At 36.6% G+C, this 19,637-nt stretch overlaps 1 protein-coding gene across 3 annotated transcripts; it reads right to left on the reverse strand.

Moving 5' to 3' along the window:
- Positions 1-6,240: 6,240 nt before the first annotated feature.
- On the reverse strand, positions 6,241-16,959 carry LOC121294396 (synaptotagmin-6-like). Of its 3 annotated transcripts, none has more exons than XM_041218036.1 (9): positions 16,819-16,959; positions 15,171-15,274; positions 14,892-14,949; positions 13,164-13,359; positions 12,628-12,722; positions 11,796-12,206; positions 11,088-11,210; positions 9,445-9,556; positions 6,241-8,576 (listed from the first exon to the last, which is right to left on the reverse strand). In XM_041218036.1, the coding sequence occupies exons 4-9, from the start codon at positions 13,336-13,338 to the stop codon at positions 8,269-8,271; spliced, it is 1,224 nt and encodes a 407-aa protein (XP_041073970.1). In that variant the 5' UTR covers positions 13,339-13,359; positions 14,892-14,949; positions 15,171-15,274; positions 16,819-16,959; the 3' UTR covers positions 6,241-8,268. The 3 variants fall into 3 exon arrangements, with proteins under 3 accessions (XP_041073970.1, XP_041073971.1, XP_041073972.1); XM_041218037.1 differs by having other exon boundaries at positions 14,888-14,949; XM_041218038.1 differs by having other exon boundaries at positions 15,171-15,277.
- Between the last annotated feature and the right edge of the window lie 2,678 nt (positions 16,960-19,637).

Here is a 19,637-nt window from a genome sequence, read left to right on the forward strand (position 1 = left end):
GTGGTCTTAATAAATTAGGTTTGACACTTTTTGTGTCACGCGAAAGAATCAAAACCGCTCTGTTGCTGAATGGCAATGGAAAAAGAAATACGATTTAGAACAATTAGGATGTGTTAGCAGGGAGAAGATATTTAACTTTTTTAATCTATCGAGTGAAGCTGACAGAGCATGGAAACGCAGTTTTTATATGTTACACAATGTATGTCTGCAGTTCCAGGTGATTCAATATAAAGGTGCATTAGTATTCTAAATTCCTCACTATAAGGCTCATTGAACTTTCACAAGCTTCTTTCTGTATCTCTTGCCAGCAGATTAGAAGTGTTTTTTTTTTTTACAAGGATAACCACATGTGATACTCCTATGTCCTTCCACAACCTGTTGCTGATAATGCGTTTGCAACACAGCTGCACATGGCAACATTTTTTATTTGATGTTTTTGCTGCCAGCTTTCCTTTATTGTTATGTTCAAGGTCTTGGGAGAGCTTGGGTAGACCTTGGCTTGGCAGAAGTGCTGAATCTCAGATGGGCTGCTACAAAAACTGAACAGGGTTTTATACAGCACAGTGATGATCTGACAAGGACAATGGGTTAGCAGTGTGAGTTTCATCTGACTTGCTCAAGAGCCTAGCAGTAAGGGTGAGCATGCTTTAACCATGGTCCTCTGTCCATCTGTTCCAGTCCAGGACTATGTTCCAGTCAAGTCCCAAATCATTTAATTGAGTCTTGTTCAGTTAAATACTATTTAGGGACATGGTTGGAAAACATACCTGAAGTGGCTCTTCAGGGCCAGTGGAGAACCCCTGATTTGGCGAAACTGTAATCAGCAAAGCCAGCATTTCCAAAACATAATAATTCTGATGAATACCATTTTAATTGTTCCGCATTGGCAAGGGCAGTTCTGGTCAGGAGTGGCATGAGCTGTGACGGGAAGCTCTCATGGTGCCAGCCAGCACAGTACCTGATAGCCAGTTCCATTGCACCACAATCTAAAATATTGTTTAAAAGAAACGGCTTTGGTCAGCAAATCTTCTCTGCTGTTAAAGTTTTTCAGCCCACCGCTGAACAAAATTCCAGTCAACCATGCCTCTGTTATAGAATAAGTAATCTGCCGGATGTATTGGCTTTTCTGTTTTTTTCCAGTAATAACTGGCTTTAGCTTGCCAGTTTCTGTTGCATTAGAGCGTGGAGCTGCAGTACTTCAGTGATCATTGTTTTGCTCCTTTGCCCTCACTGGTCCAGCTGCTAATGTAGTATTTGGCTGCAGCCAGCAAAAGGAATCTGTTATTGCCTATACCGTAGACCAGATTGAAATTCTACTTTCTGATGAGTGCTTATCTCTGTCAAAAACAGTGATGTTAATACTGGCAGGCTCTATATAAACTTTCTTTGTAACAGAATTAGAATTATCGCCGCACCTGCAGTGAAGTTCTATTGATCATTCCAGCTCAAGGGCTCTCAAATCCAGAGAACTGTGTGATGGAATGTGACAAATTTTTGATTAAATAAGAATTCATGCAGAATGAATTTGGAGTTTTGTGTGATAAACGCCCCCAGCCTTTGGGGGATTAGCTCTTTCCCTCTCTCCTTGTTCATGTTGCATCTCGTGAACCATTTTAAACAGAGTTGGTCGCTATCCAGATGTTTTCTAATCCAATTATGTAGCCGTAACCAGGGACTAAAACTACCCCAGGTGTGGTTCTGTTATTAGCTTTGCTTACAAATATTACATAATAATACTGTATGTGTGTGTTGGTTTTCAACCATTTAAACAAAGTTTCCAGGGATAGAAATAAAGACTCCCATTGCATAGCAGTTTGATCCATTCCTGGTTTTACCATTACTAAGTTTAGTTTATTAACACTGGAGCTTGTTACATACACACTGTGGCTAATCATATTAAAACCAGAAATCGGTGAAACTGTGTTTAGTAATAGTCCCTGTGTTTCTCATATGCTATGGAGCAAGTGGCCCCGAAGTTTTAGTTGAGCACTTCTGCTTTCTAAATGGGAGTGAGATTATTCTGTACTATGAGAGACAGGGAGCAGATTTTGAAGCGAAAGCAAAGTTTTTTCCCTTATTTTCCAAAAAGGGAGCAAGAAACAACTTGCCAACAGATAGACGCAGCTAAAATATTGCTTTCAGCTGTTGCTTGGCAATAATGTTAAAACTGTGTTCCTTTTTAGAGCAGCTGAATATACATATTTTAGTGACAGTTTAAACTTCTCAATTAATGAAGAACTTCATTTGAAAAATGTTATTGTGCCCGTCCAAATTTTAATCAGTGAATCAACCTTATGATTTATAATCTCCAGGTCATAGCTAGAAGGCTTGAATGGAGAAGGAGTTCTTGTGATAAAATACTAAGAAATTGTAACCGAAGTAATTTAGTACCCAGAGTACTTTAAACTAAAGACCAACCCCTCAATTACTGTCAAAGAGTGTATTGGTTTCTCATTCGGTTTGACAGCATATTGATTTGGTACTCTAATTCATGTATATCTAACATGCCATGAGTCTATATATATATATATATATATATATATATATATATATATAATATATCAGATATATATATATATATATATATGATATATATATGATGAAAGTGTATGAGATCTTTTGGTGGGCCTTAAAATGCAGTTCATCCAGAAAGGGGATATTTGAAATTTCAAGCAGGTCTTGCTTGATCAGAAACTGGGGCATGCAGCCAACAAAACATTGGCAGGGAACCTGGGTCATAGATAAACATCCCTCACTTGATACCAGGATTTGCTTGTTTGTGTAGCTGGCAGGCTGGAGTGTTTGTGGAATGGGCCATGTGAGCACCAAGCTGTGAATGGAATAAATATCCCCCTAGCACCTCCAATTCAATTTGACTAACTGGTTCAAGTTTCAGCTCCTTAGTGAATGTGTATATAGTTTGAATGTGATGTCATTGAAGACCAAATTGCAGACCAAATACTTGCAGTGAGCCATAGAGTTAAAACCACAGCTTCCATAGATAGAGCTGCTATGTCAAATATTGGTTGAACCTCGTTGGCCAGTACTGTATGTGGGTTACGCCAATGAAGTGAAACTAAATGCCTAATAAAAGAAAAGATGTATTACAGAACCCGCTGCGACTTCCCTAGCATTCTCATTATTTTTTTGTCTGCCTCATTTTACTTGTTTTTTCTCTCAGTAACCCTTGGGCCAATTACCTTTTGCTTTGTAACTCCTTTTTTCCAAAGAAGAAGAGTATGGCTTCAATTGAAGACCAAATGTGATGCGATACTCGGCCTAATAAGGATTTTAGAGCTGTGCACAAAGAGGGGTGTGTGAACAGACACGCACTGCAGGCATAGTCTGATGTTTTGGCTTATAACTCCGACCAGGAAGGTATGTCAGCGATGACTCTTTGTTCGAAAGAAGAGGAGTCAGGCTTCAGTTCAAGACCAAATTTGATAGTCGGCCAAACAAGGATTTTAGAGCAGTGCACACACACACACACACAAAAAAAACCCAAAACACTTTTGCCAATAAAAATCCGAAATTGCAAACAATGTTCGCATTCTGGTATTCTGGTAATTTTGGTGCTATTGGGCTGAAAGTTTGCGTGGAACTTCCCAACATATGTAAACTTCTCAAAAAAATGTGATATACATGTTTTCATGGTTTATTTTACAAAAAAAAAATGATAATTTTTGTAAATGCTTTTTTTTTTTCTTTACATTTTCTCATCTGTGAGAGTCTAGGAAACACTTTTTATTCCAGATTCCAACATAATATGAAATATAAATTTGTGCTTTAAATTTTGATATAAATAACATGCTTCTATGACATTTATAAATGAGTTCTTTACAGGGGAAAGGCAATTTGGCAACAGTAGGCGAAAATTGCTTGGAGAGATAAGGATTGTACCAGGCATGAGGTACATAAAACAAACAAAGCAACAACAAATCAGACAAAAGACTGCTAATATCCTTTGCTTGATGACATGTAATGCCCCAGGTTATTTGTGGTATGTCAGTATGTAGTATTGCTTTTAAGACCTGGAGCAATGTTATCCAGAGGAGGCGGATGGCAAGGGTTATTGAACCTGTACGTCAGAACATTCTATCTTGTTTAGAGCAAATCTTCAAACCGGACTGCTACATACTCCCCATTTCTACACACATAATATCACACTGCTACGCTACCTGCAACACTGCACACAAACGATTATTCGCCTACACTACCTGCAACTCTGCATACTCACCAACAAAAAACATATCCTAAACATATGCTAAAATGTACGATTACAAATGCTGTAGTTTAAAAGGTGGCACTGTTCAAACGTCATTAGGTCGCCACATCCATTTTGTTTTTAAAAATTGTTTTTATTTGGGTGCAATACAGTTCTGTATCTGTATCTGTATCTATGCTTTAAAATGATAATTAATAAATTATATATCCATTTCAAAAGTGGATATTTAATAATATTGCCGCTTCAAACCCCAATTTGTTTTACAAACATTCTTACCATCATGTAGCCTATACACAGTGTTTGCTGTTTATTTGTACTTTACAGTAGATTGTAGTGCAGTTTTGCTGCAAAAACACTGCCACCTAGAGTACAGAATATGTATTACACCAAGGCACTTCACTATTTCATGACAGTGATAACATTATTCATTGCATTTTTAAACAGACATAGAATTATTTTAATTTGGGGCAGTTATTAAAACTATATGCTCTAGCTATCCATATACTGTATTGATCTACAGTAAACAAAAAAAAAACTTATTTTATATTAAACAAGTATTACATTTAAAGTAAAAAACAAGCAATTTATCAACTGATATATGGATTTTATGTAACTGAAATGGAAGCGCTGAAAAATACACAGAATATATCTAGAATCAAAGCTGATTCAAGTAACACTGTACTTGTTTTTATATAATGTATTTTTGCCATATTTAAATGCAGTTTATCCTTTGTGAAGGAAAAACTAATTGTTAATAAACTAGTATCAAACAACTTAGGCAAGCTTTTGAGTTCATTAGAGGTTTAGAACACCAGTTCACTGTTACTGTGACTACTGAATTCTGAACAGAACTAACAAAACAGGGTTTCTTAGATACTGGTTCCTAAGAAATACAACACACTATAATTCAAGTTCATGCTAATTAAAAGTGAGGAAGGGCCATAGTTTCAGAACAGTTCAGTCTTTAATTAACTCCTATTTGTTTAAAAAACAGGAAATACCATCTGTTATTTTTACAAAACTAAAAGCAAACCACTAAGTTATACATTTATTATGCTACTATCATGTGTTATGTACTTATTATGCATTGTTTTTTTTTAGTTTTTTTTTACTGTATATGATGTATTATGCATTTCTCTGTATTTGAAGTAATACGATTTTTTTGTTACTGCATCTTGTAAAGGCTTTGTGATGGTGGGCCACTATGAAAGGTGCTATATAAAATAAAGATTGATTGATTGATTGGTTGATTGATTGATTGATTTCAAGTCCTCCTAAGCAGTCTCAATGTGTTTTGTTTTTCTTTATTTAACATTAACATGATTACAAAAAATAGGAGTTAATTAAAGAAAAGAGGAAACGCTTTGAAAAATAAGGCCAAAAGTCATTTAGGGAGACAGCAATAATTAAAACGAGAGCTAAATGAACATTTTCATAAAACGGTAGCATGGCACTGCAGTGCAAAGGAAATCTCGCAAGCCACTGAATATTATAAGTTGTGTCTTCAGTTAGGAAAACAGCTGCAAAAACCCATTGAGTTGGACGATGCTTCTTATTAAAAAAAACAAGCCTCATGGCCAAGCTGCCTGGACATTTAGCCTGCTATCTTACAGGCTAAATCTTAGTTACAGTTCAAAAGCTGTGTACCTTGGTTTGAGCAGAATTCAATGCAGAGTTCAATCTTTCTTGCCGGCATTTTCCTTTAACACCACGCGGCAATGCATACAATGCTATCCCGTAATATGCGCTTTGACAGCATGTGAATTGAGCTGACCTGCAGACTTCACACACTGTTATGCGGATCAAGTATGGGTATGCATACTGACACATGTCCTTCTTCTTTATGTACCTGGCATTGCACCTTTTGTATGATATAATCTCTAAAGGCATGCATTACACATTTCGCTAGGTTTGCTAAGCGGGAGGGTGGTGAGCCCTTAATTGTTTTATCAATTGGACAGAACATGTATGTCTTGGGAGGTCTTGTTTGACATGTAAGGGAGAGTTTTTTTCTTTGAAGCAGGTTTACAAAAGAAATCAGGTGACCTTTAGAAACAATACTACATTCCAAGTAGCTGATCAGTACTTTTCTGCTGTTCTCAAAGGATAAAACAGCCAGCTGAGGGAGACCGGTCAGCCCCTTGCCCTGCTCCACGGGGATGTTATCTTTATAGCGAGTCCATGTTGGGTTTGAAGTTGGGTTAGGATTCGGAATGGTTCAGGTTTGATCAGAACCTTATCTACATTGCAGCGATGCCACTTTGAACCATTTTAAACCAGATGAAAAAGAGACAGATAACTAATTGGTTACTGAAGCAATGAGATTTAATGGGATGTCAGATGTTACATGTCAAAATCTTTCTAAATAATTTTCAATGGCAGTGCATGGCAATGGTAGTAAATGGCAGTAACAATAGTATGGGTACTGTACCATGATGGTGACATGTTACTTGGACATATCAAGAGTATCACAATGGTAAGATCCAATACACAATGACAATCCATTACAGAACCATGCACCATATTAGTACCAGGAGCACTGAGCAATATTTGTCCTGAATCCATTATGTAGCTGATGGTTTGCTCATGGCAATAGATTGCTGCATGGTATTGTGGTATTTGAGCAGTATTTTTCAAGTTTTTCTATAAGGTTACAATAACCAATCACAATTTTCATATACTGTACAGCGTTTTACAGGCAAGAGATCGAACAATAATTTGAACATTTTTGTATAATAGCCATGAGTTAGGCTTTTGCCCCAAATGAATACTTGCACAAACCTGTGTGAAAGTTACGCCAAGAACAAACATGATAAGTGATAAGAAATATCAATTCTTATCACCACACTATTTTTTCTTTGCATAAACTGCACTGTACTATGGGCTATTTAATAAGGGCATGAGGTTCACTAGAACAATGCACTGCTCATTAGGAAATAAAGTGACAATATTCACAATCATTCTGAAATTATTCTTATGTTTCAAAACACTCTCTATTCTGTTTAGAAACACTCATGAACTACTCTTGAATACCAAACCCAAATGTATTTATCAACACAGGCTTTAAAATAACCTGTGAATAAAAGTTTCATGCATACAGCCTTAATACACATTTGCAGCAATTTAAACTATATATATATATGTTATTGTGAAACTTTCCACAAAGGGAAAAAGTACATCAAATCAAAGTGAATTGCTTTTATCTTCCATATAAATTCCTCTCAGGAAGAATTCTAAATGGCCCCTTGGAAAGTCTCTTGAGGGGGAAATTAACACTTTATTGTCTGTTGTAGACAATGAAGTGAAACGTATCTCCTCTCCTCACACTACAGGGCAGTATGAATCACTCTGACTCTCTCCAGTGGACTCGGCACAGAAGTGCACAATTGCCTCCCATTAATGGCCTAGCGCTGTTGTTTTCAAAATCAGTAAACAAACTTAGATCTTGCAATCCATTTAATTTATAGAATATTGTACCAAACAGGTCCTTTATTATTTCAGGGCTCTTCCATTTCATTCAATTCCACAATGTGTTTTTAACTCTTACCCTAGTCTTTCAAATACCACATATATCCAGACATTAAAGGATGAACTAAAGAAAAATATATTTATTGTATTTCCTCAAATCTAACCAACAAGACTGACCCAATAGATAGTTTGTATTATAAAAATAAACCAGAATGTTTTTAGAAAGGAAAATATGTCAGTTAGCCAGTTGTTCTGCTTCTTTTTAAAAAAAAAAAAACCCAAAAAACAGGCTGTAATCCCAGACAATTATTCTCTAATATATAAAGGCTGCAAGTCCCTGTTTCAAGTCAGTTTCAGTCATGATGGGCAAGACAACAGATCTGACAGACCTTGACAGGAGACCTGATAGTGGATGCTTGGTTGGCAGGTGCATACATCTGCTCGAATTGCCCCGACCCCCATCTGATCTGCAATGGGAACCAACTATGCTGGCCAACACTCAATTGACAGTGTTGTGGCGGGAGGTTCTCAAAAATAGTTTTGCACCATAGCTGGCAACCAAAGAAACCACACTTTTAGATTACAAGAGAATGCCACTTTGCGATTGGCTGGCGTAGGGATTGCATCATCAGACACCAGTGCTCATCTTCACCGGCCTTCCTTTTCCCCAGGATAGCTTGTCCAATCAGGCGCTTGCTATTTTTTTGATGGACGATAGTTTCATAAACAGAAACAGCAATCACACACTCCCTTATGTTAGAGTCTAGCAGTGAAAATGTCAGGACCTCATTGAATACAGTAATTCCCCACTTAGGCTTCAGAGTGGTTTTCTGCTGCTTCAACCTACACTGGTTGCAGAATATGGTGACTCTTGCATATAAAGCTGAAATTAAAAAAAATTAAAAAATAATAAAAAAACAAAGTATTACTTTTTTCCAAAGTTCATTGCCAGCCCTGTATTTGGTTCATTCACATTTAGACAAAACCAAAATCATTCTATTTGTACCTGTTGAAATACATGGATTTTTATGTTAAAAATAAATGACCCAGGAAATGCAAGTGTAACAGTTATCTTGAGAATAAGATATAGAAACTGAGAACTTTCTTTAACATAAACTAGAAATCACATTTTAAAATAAAATTGTTTGCCATATGTGCTTCTTTCGAAACTGCACGCTTGAGACCTATATAGCTTATGAAAGTGCAAATTATAAAGAATTACGGAATTATCTGGTAGCTGGAATTACTTTAAAGAAACTAGTAAATGAATTTGCAATGTGTTAAAATAAGTCTTTATCAATGCCTTCAAGTGTTTATATTTTACACACAAGAATATTCCAATTTAGATGCACCCTCTTGTTTCAATGAGGTCTCAATGAAATGAGACAAGCTTTTCAACATCTTCACCGCCAAGCAATAATGTCACCCTCGGCTTAAATTTCCCAAATAACCTTCTGCTCTGGCTCACTACTGAGTAAGGCTGGGCTGTAATTAAGCTTTAGTACCCTGATCTCCCATGAATGCCTACTGAGGAGGATATAGAGTATTCATGCTGTTATGAACTGAAGAAATGTTTCTGTAGAAAAAAAATAAATACTGCTTCTGTATTGGATCGTTAGTTGTTGTTTTAAACTACGCAAATGTGAGAGTGAGAGTTTAAAGATACTGCAACTCTGACAGTTCTACAGCTCAGATCTACCTCAGAATAATGGCTACTGTACTCAAAACCTGATATATTACAAATATTATACCTTTATCTTGATTGCTGGTCAGTGAAGCTGTTTTAATCTTTAGGAGCCCCACTTCTATTCTCTGGGCAGTAGGAAGATATTTTAGAGACAGAAGTATTTCTCCAACCAAGTCCTGTAATTAAAACAAAATACTGTTATTGGTGGCCTTTTGTGTTCAGGTCATGATGACGTGTTTTAGTTATCAAAAGAAAATAGGGAAAGACATATGTTTGAAATCTACTGAAGAAAAACAGTTATTTTATTGAGGATCTAATACAAAAAAATTTAAGATTAAAATTTACATGGATGTCCTGGGAGGGATTAATAAGATGCATTCATTTTTTCATAAGGATCTTTCAAAGTAGTATGACATAGGATGCATTCTAATACAAACATTTTCACCAAGAAACTAAAGATGTTCTTCCACATTACCTAAATAATGCACTATAAACACATGTTGCAACCACATTTACTTGATTCAAATGTATGTGTTCGATATGTGATGATCATGCATAATTTAGGTAGTGTGATTATGGTATTAGTCCATTCTATAAGCATAAAAGTTGACCAGGAATAAAATGAAGAAATTACCTGCTATCATTCTGAGCGGGTCTTATTGCAGTTACTCAAATGCTGTGTTTTTTGTTTTAAATTTGTTGATGAAGTCTTTGTGAAGGTTCTTTCATCAGAGTTCAAGAGCTGCTCTTCAGTTCTATCTGCCTGCCATAGATATATGTAATAGAAAAAAGGGCCTGTTCCATCCAGCCATCTTCCACTTTGGATCAAGTTTCCTGTTGTTCTGTGCAGGCACTTACTAATATAAGACACAATGGCTGATCAAGCCTATGTAATCTATGGCAAGCAACTAGAGCATAAGAGCAGCTCCTGGACTCAAAACCCTTTAAAAATTATTTAAAACACAGTCATTGTCATTGCCATAGACCACCAAGACTGAATGCAAACACCATGAAACGGTAAAGGGACAATACAAAAAAATATGCATGTGGATGAGTGTGTGTGTGTGTGTGTATGTAAGCGGGGGTTCTTATAACCTTTGCTGTGTGATACACTGCCGTTATGGATTCTGTCCTGTTCCTTGTCGGTGAGATGAAGTTAAAGCTCTAAAACCACAATTTCGTATGTTATGTTCTCCGATCTCAGAGCAGGGTTGAGTCTTGTTAATACAAGGAATGTCAGTTGAATAGGATGTGTCTTGGCTGCATTCTTCCTTCTAATCTGAAACCCCTTGCTGCACAGCTGGGGGCGCTGTTCAACAAATCTGCTCTACTTCAAGGGAACTGCAGATCACATGGCACCAAGAATGATGTGCTGATGAGTCATGTGTATGGCCAGTACATTTTCTGGAACTACTGCACGCACAAAGATACATTGATATATCATTCTCATGTTGAATCGCACAGCCACTTTGATAGATTATTGTACATGTATTTCACCAATTCCATGCCCTTGGTGTGTAAACAGAGGGAGTGAGAAAGTCTTGAGAGGTCTGCACTACAATAACCCTTAATAAAGGGAAGCTAAAAGCTAAAATCTAAAATAAAAAGTTGGTTTAAAATTCTATATTCTGCCATAAATTTTTTTGTGAAATGAGTGTTCCCTTTTCCATATAACATCACTTTGATAAACACAGTTATTAAACACACCTTGTTTAACTTCTGTAGTTCTTCCGAAATCTCGACCGGATGTGATAACAGGTTTAAATTGTTCAAGCACGTCCTCACTTCTCCAAGAGCACTGTGTCTTGAGAATCTGTCGAAGTCTCTGACCTGTTGCAAACAGTTACAGCTCTTACTAAATCATTTTGAAAGCTTACTGTATGGTAAAAACATATTTCAGTGAAGTTCAAGCAAGCGTGACAGATTAAACATGGCGAAGGATACACCACAATTTCACCATGCAGAGCTCTAATGGTAAACTTGTTATCTTAATACTATGAATATGGGAACCATTTGTACTGTAGCTCGCTCAACTGTGCTTTTTTTTTTTATAATAAAAATGTCCTGCATGCTAACTGAATAACCACTAGGGGAAGATGGAAGGATAACATTCCTATAAACTTGGCCTATAAGTAATTTTCCTTTACTTTTATAACAAGGAAATTAAAGTTAGTATAGTGATAAAACAAAAGTAAATACATGAGCTAGTTAAGCATAAAGTGTAAACTGTACACTAGGTTTGTTTAAGGAATAAATTAATCACAATATAAATGGGTATTTATTTTTTCCACCACTACCAAAATCTAAGTTTATTTGCAGTATATACACATAAGCGTTTCCTGCACCCTGTTAAAAAAAAAAGGAGATTCACTGTGTGTCTGTACAGTGACAACACACAATGTCCATAAAGGTTACCTCTAATTTGACAGTAATCGTCTTCAGTTCTTTCTCGGTCAGTGGGCAGGAGAACTGGCTTCCAAAGACAGGGTTCCTGCTGTTTTTCACTATCTTGGTTTCCCACTCCTGAAGGACACACTGGAGATTAGACTTCTCGGATAGCGGTCCGGACAGCAGCTTTACCTTGACGAAGGGGTCAACGCTTTGGTTGAAGTCTCGGACCGGGAGACCTGTAGCGTCCAGGACTGTCAGGGCAAACTGGGACTGCTCTCTATCATAGGACACGGAGAATCTGAGCTTCCCGTGGATGTTCACCTGAGCGTCCGCCTCTGTGATGCTCTGAAAGTCAGCGCTGTCTTGCTCACTAATCGACGAAGTTGCTGAAAGGCATCTGCTCAATTTTTTGATTTCATCTTCGAGTTTTTGAACCTGCAGTAGAATTATTATTGTCTCATTAAACAGGCAATAACCACAAGTGCTTTGGTGTTGATCTTTTTGACCTGTACATTTTTCCTGCAACAGGCAATAGGACCCTACCGTTGCACACAGGAAACTATGTGGGCTCAGGTGTGGTCCAATTATCTGTAACACAGGAATGATTAGGGAAAAGAGAACAAGGTCTTCACATTTAGGCTGTAAAACCGAAATATTTCCAGCTCAAGTGGGCCACATTCTCTGGAGGCGTCGCCTCCATTTAGGATTGTTGAAACATAAACATTTGGGGAAAGGTATCCGGTGTGGGTGTTGTGTGCGTTCCAAAGAAGAGCTGTGTAACTCATGCCACACAGAAAGAGAAATAACGATTAATAACAGCAGATCAATATGACATGCCATAAAGAAAAACCCTTACCTTGTAATCATGCTTCTGAATATCTGAATCTTTATCCGCTGCTTCAAAAATAATATTCCCTGCCTGTTTGTCATCCACACTTTGATAGCTCTTTACTAAAAGTATAAAATAAATACAAAAAACGCATATATTATAGACATGCAGTATAGACACCATGGTTACCTTCAGTTACTTATAACATGCTAGCAATACAAGGTTATAAGGATATGCAACTAAGGCATTTAGAAAAAAAAAAACAATGTCAACATTATCATGTTAATAAATGTTATTGCAATAAACTGTAATGTCTTGTTAATAATCGTCAATACCTTTAATAACATATGTATAGATATTTTACAGTACAGTTAAACTAGTGTCTCAACTGTCCTCCATTGTTCCTGCTATTGGTGGGTCTGGCTTGGTTGTCTTGGATAAATCTAGTACGTGGTAATAATTTAGAAGTGGCTACATTCTGTTCCCCGGGTCACCCCTGTAAACTCGAGCCTGTCCTCAGCTGGTTAAGAATCAGTATTTGAATCAACAGTAAATCAGTGTACCTTTTCCACTGGGTTTTGGTTTGCGCTTGCAGTATTGATACAACTGCCATGTTAGTATGAGCGTTGCAATTGCAAACAGAAAGACCGAGATGCCCAATAGAGTGTATTTGACGCTATCTGAGAAAGGCATTCGTAGACTTGCGAAGGAAAGTTGGAAGGAAGTGGGTGACCTCATATCCCTGTTCAAAATAAAAAGCTGAGAAAGGAACACGTTTAGTAACACTTGAAACAGAACAAACAACATGCACTGGATCAATATCTGATATTACATTCTCAATTCAACGTGAACCTTATTGGTTAACAAAATGGTCTCTAATCTCTAGCAATAGGCCAGCACTGCCAAAAAATATACAATTGCAATGTATACAAAGAACATTTTTAATATTTTCATGGGCTTATAACTCAAAAACAAAACAGTGCAAAAGAAATGCAAAAAGTTTTTGAAAATAAATACAAATACTTTATTATTAAAATCCAAATCACCAAGACCCAATGTGACCCAAAACAAAGTCTTTTGTCGATGTTTTGGCCTTGGCCTTTTTCAAGACAACTAACAAACAAACATTTCAGAGTTCAATACATTTGTATATACTTTCAGGGACATAGGGGAATGCCCTAATTATCCACTTAAATATATAAATCTCTTAACAGATATTTTTTAGGTTTAGAGGACGTCATTGTTTGAGTCTTAAAAGTTCTAAGGTCTTAATTATCCGGTAGCTATGACTTTACTCTATATGCGCATCCAGTCTCCCCTTTGCAATTTATTGGAATAGAGAAAGTCAATGTCTTAAGAGGAGGTGACCTTGATTTGAAATTGCTTAAAACAGAAACATTTTGGATTCATACTTTAGAAACTTTAAAACCAAAAGGATTAAATGATTAACTGGATTTTAAACCTTTTTTTGATGCCTTTGTATGATGCTAATTACTGTATTTCTCATTTATTAGATGTCTGTATCAAACATTTAAAAAATGAAAAGACTCAAACAGTGAATTGTCCTCTAAAACTCATTCACTATGATCACTTGAAGGTAATTACTATCTTAATTTATATGATTTAGCCGCTGAGGTTTGTGATAATTGAGTGTGTGGTTTCTTAATTGAAGTGTGTACCTTGTATGTGCGCTTGTATTCTAAGATAAATTCTGTTATGAATTTGGTTCATCTAATGAAGAATAATGAACACATTTCTGATCAAAAAAATGGATCTATTTTTAAATAAAAAGAAAATGAATATATATGTTAAGAGATTTGTATTTATTTTCAAGAACTTGCTTTGTTTTTGATTGATGTTTTGCCTGCGGCAAACGCAATAATGGATTATACTTGAAATATAAGGTGATGTGCTGATTGACTAGTGACATTGACTTCTAACTGCAAAGATACTGTCACTGAGGGCATTTGCAGAGATTAAGGACAAGTTTTCACTGCTGCCAAAAACATTCTGGAATCTATGACTATTCCCTGGTATAATCACTTAGTTACAAGCACTAAAGTATATCCTCAAGTCTAAGGAGGAAAAATATAACATATTGCAGTGTTGCACCAATAATATGAATCAATTGGCTTTTCTGGTTAAAAAAAAAAAAAAACAATTATTGATAACGGTAAACTAGACATGGATTATTTTCCAACTGTAATATTTCATATATAAATTAAAATTAACACATGGTTGATTTTACAGCTCTTGAGTCACACTAATGCTGTTAATCTTGCAGTACCTACTATTACATTGGGTAAGGTAGTCCTTAATTAGTGCAAATCAGGGTTGAAGAAACCAGACCTGTAGGACAAAGATTGGAGTATTCATTTAAGCTTGTTAAGGAAACTGCCTGAATAAAGGAAAAGAGTAACACAGAACATATTGAACACAGTACAAAATATTTATAAATGATTATTAACAGTCATTGAGGCAGGTCTAATTGTCAGTACAAAGACCAAAAAAGGATATTATCACTGAAAGGTGTTCAACATATAACATAAATCAAATCCACTACTTCTTACTGTGGACATGGAATACGAGGATTGGTTAGATTTGAAGTATCTCCATTCCTCGGTTATCACCCTGGTAATGTATCTTCTTTCCATTTAATTTTGTGTTGCGTTCACTGCTGACGAGAAAAGGAATATGTCAGTGTGAAAAATAATACGGCTGTGACATTAGCAGTGCTCTAATACAGTTGTGACAGCATAATACTGCAGTCCTATATTGTTGTCAGTCTGTAGCGTGTGTTGTGTAGTCTGTAGTGTGTTGCAATATGGATTTTTCAACCCTTAGGTAGGATGCTTTCACCTCTAAAACAATGTTTGTCCAAAATCTTTAAAGTAGCTTTGCGTTAATTGTTTGCTCTACCCTTATGTGCAATCATTCTGAGTGGTTTGTATTGCAATTTATAAAATACTGTCCTTTAACAAAGAGTATGTTGGGCACTTCAGTTTATTTCCCTGCCATACAGTAGATACAGTACATGTAATTTGGCTAGATCAGCAAGGTGTCTTTATATTAGTATGCTCCAGCACCTTCTAGTTTGCTTCATCTAGCCTGTATGTAAAGCAAAAATGCACCCCTAAAAATAAAGAATGATCCCTTTTTCATGTCATTCATATTCCTGTTCAGTGTGTACACTAGATGCAGGCTTGTTGCAAAGTTGTCTGTTAACTCATTCACCCTATACACTTTTTTTCTGTTTTAGCTTGGCATACCCTAATGGCTCCTCTACAAAGCATAATGATCCCATGCACGGGTCACATTTCTAGCCAAATTAATCATTCAGTTTTATGTATTAAAATGTCTGTAGTTGATAAACCTACCCAGATACTGTAAATCCACAAATATTTACCACCAAAATATTTGGCAAATCACACCCATAAAACACATTTTGCTCCAGAAAAGCTGACAGCCTGTTGCAATATATGAAGTATGTATGGTTAGTGGAATTTGTTTTCGTGACAAAAAAGTTTGTGGTTTTTTCTTTTTTTCTTTTCGCAAAGAGCCTCGCAAATATTCATGGCTTTGCAGTAGTTCAGATCTGAGCTCAAAGTTTTGTAAGCTCCTGATTATGCTTGCAGTGCTGGAGTCAGGTGTGTGTTTAATCAGGCATTGCTAATGCTCTGTGGTTGCTAAATCCAGTTCCTCGTCTAATTCCTATTGACTAAGGTAAGGTAGTTTATTTTGAAAGAAGTGTGGCATTTTCAAAGGGAATACATTTACTGGCTTGGCTGATCGAAGGGCCCTGGCTTTTTAATTGCTTTTAATGGATCTGAGTGTTTAAATTAGTTAAATGTTATATAGTTTACTTGTAACATTTATCTTTACCTTTCATTTAGATTTTGCTGTAATGAACATTTCTAAGGAAAAATATTCACTAGTAAGCAGTAGCTATGTGTTGTAGGAGCCTTACATTAATACAGTGTTCTAAGTTTTAACACAATACCTAAAAGGTCCTAAAGAAACAGCACAGTATGGAAAGCTTAATAAATCTGGTCGACTATCCCTTTTAAGCACAGGCGTTCCACTTCAGAAAAAAACAAAACAAAACCAACTCTACTTGCTTTATAAAAACCCATTTACTGCACTTGGCATGGCTTTGGTTTGTTTGCACTATATTGTAGATTGTGTCTGTAATAATAGAACTAATATAATTCACATTACCTTCATCATCATATGTGATGCAGCACAAAACCGTCTGAAGCACCTTCTCTCTATTTTCTGAGATATCCTTGTTTGCTTAAACTTTCTGCACTGTGAAGACAAGAAAAACAGGTTCCCTGCTCTTACAGTGCAAAAGGACGCCTTCAATCCATGCACTTACATCATCCCCAGTTCCTTGTAATTCACCAGATACACAGATCTATCCTAAATGCACTGGACACTGCATTGTGTTGTGTTTGCTGGCGAATGAGTTATAAGTGAAAGCGGGTCCTTCCTGCTTAGTTTATCAGTGAAGGCTATGCAAATAATAATGATGATACAATTCAAACAATATACATATAAACTTACATACCTGCATACACACACACACACACACACACACACACACACACACACACACACAAACACACAAACACACACATATCTAGTATTCAAACATCATGATATTTGAATCTTTCTCACTACTTGCATTTTTAATCAAATGCCTTTTCAAATGCATAACTGAAGTTTAAATGTGTTCACCGCTAATTATTTAATTTGCAATCTTTTTAACTACATTTTTCTACCCAGTTTGAATAGCTCTGCAACCTACTTAATGATCAGGAGCCCTGAAAATCTACCAGCAGCCTCCATTGCAGCTGTCAAGCCAATCACCTCGTTTCACCTGCAGAACTGAAGCAACAAATGTCACCAAGCTACAGAACTCTGGAGACAAGGGCCCAGCCAGGGATGACTCTGCCTGACCCATAGGGGTTGATGAAGTGTGAGAAGGTGAGCCATCCCCAGCTGATTTTACTCTCTATCTCTCAGGAGCACTAAGCCCAACGTGGTCCCTCTGTGGTTCCTCAGTCAAGATTGGCAACACCTTACGAGGTGGATTCGAACCATACTCTTAGTGCTTTTTACAGGAGGGGCTACTAGGTACCTGTAAGTGAAACATTGTAAGGTGAGTTTTAAAAACTTTTTCATTAGCTTGAGTACTAGTTTTCCCTGGGCAGTTGAACTTTTCAATTCTAATCTCCTTTCTTCAATTTGGAAAGTTTCGAAGGCACCAGGCAGCCCTCTATTCCACGTTGATTCTATACCCACTGTATTAAACTCCCTTTATGCTAGTGCAATTATAACTGACTGCCTGAAAGTAAGGCTTGCAAACAATAATACCAGACACCACTTTAATATGAAAATGCAAGAACACACAACTTTTAAAACTGCACATGCAAAATCTATATAATAAATGGAAGTGGACAAGAGAAAGAATTAAGGAATTATTTTTTTAATAAGAATCCCATTAACAAATGCTTGACTGAAACTGCAGGGCAGGTGAATGCGACAGAGTTATATATTTTCTGTTAAATATGGTCCAGAGCAGACATGCTGTGAACCAATGTGATAGAAAGCACTGCTCCATGGTGTTAAAGCAATGCTAATGACAAGTAGGGCAGTTTAAATGTCTTCCTCAACATGTTAAATGTATATGTTGATGCCACCGTGAAGGGGCAGTTCCTTAATGGATAGAACTAGAATGCAGTTAGACAGGTTCAGGTGAGGCAAAACTGCATGGTTTTATTGTTTTGTCGTTCAAAATTCTTATCTACTGCAATGCTTATCAGGTTTACTATATTATTTCAATGCTAGTTATATTTGTATGGTATCAAAACATAATGATAATGATCTCATTTAATATGTGTGCTGTTCAAAGGTTTGGTTTCAGCCCATAGTAGTGCCCTATTATGGTTTAAAAACAGGGTTTTGCCTATGAAGAAATATCTGTCATAAAAACAAAAAAAAAATGGGTTTACTGTTTGTGTTTCCTGTAAAATGTTATCAGTATGACACCTTTCTGTTTTGTTTCCTGAGCTATAACAGATCTTGGTGGTAATATTCACTATTTTTTTAACCTCATAATACAGTCAAAGGCTGGGCAGTCTGATATCATTTACATATCAAGCTGCATGTGACATACAAGGAAATAGTTAGCTGGGCCTCATACTGTATTTGCACATATTTTTTAAAGGTGCAGTGTCCCTTAATGATGTTTTGTTTTACACACAAAAAGAATATTCTTTAGTGTCCTGGTAACGATCTGTTAAAACTAGATGAGCTGACGTCTACCTAACTATACTGCCCTGTCTTTATATTTTGTTCTGTGGAACGGGTAGGCTTCTAGTTGGCAGTCTGTTAAGTGCTGAGAGTTTGTTGTGAAACCCCTGGACACTCCAATGTATCAGGTACTAGCTGACAGTCCAGTTTGTTTACATCACTTGAAACCTCTGCATTGGAAACCTGCTTTCCACTACGTCACTCTGGACCACTTACAGCAGCAAAAATTATATATTTCGGTTGTTTTTATATTAATAGCAAATAATCTAGAATACAAAAAACTGTTTTATATATTATATGAAGTATTGAGGAATGTCATGTTAAACATTACTTGCAATTATAGTAGGGCTGTTGTATTTAAGCCTATGTTATTAATACAGTACCATAAATAAAAACAGATGTATAGGTTACTGAGTCTCAACTCCTATGTGTTGTACATACAGTTTATCTTAATCAACTTGAATTTATCTAAATAATTAAGTGGGGCTTGGCCGATCTAACAGTTTGGAATCCCTGTTATCGTACCTCTGTTTTCATAACTTCTGTTTTCCTCTGCTGCTCTCTCGCACCTCCCCTCTATTGACTCTGTAGATTCAGCTACCTTCACCCTCTTTGACTCCCTCACCTCCTCTCTCAACTCCCTTTGCTCCCTCACCTCTCGGCTTGCCCGCCCCTCCCTGCCCCAGCCCTGGCTTTCCTCCGTGCTCCACTCAGCTCGT

Source organism: Polyodon spathula, chromosome 19, assembly GCF_017654505.1.
Source record: "Polyodon spathula isolate WHYD16114869_AA chromosome 19, ASM1765450v1, whole genome shotgun sequence".
Lineage (NCBI taxonomy): Eukaryota > Metazoa > Chordata > Actinopteri > Acipenseriformes > Polyodontidae > Polyodon > Polyodon spathula.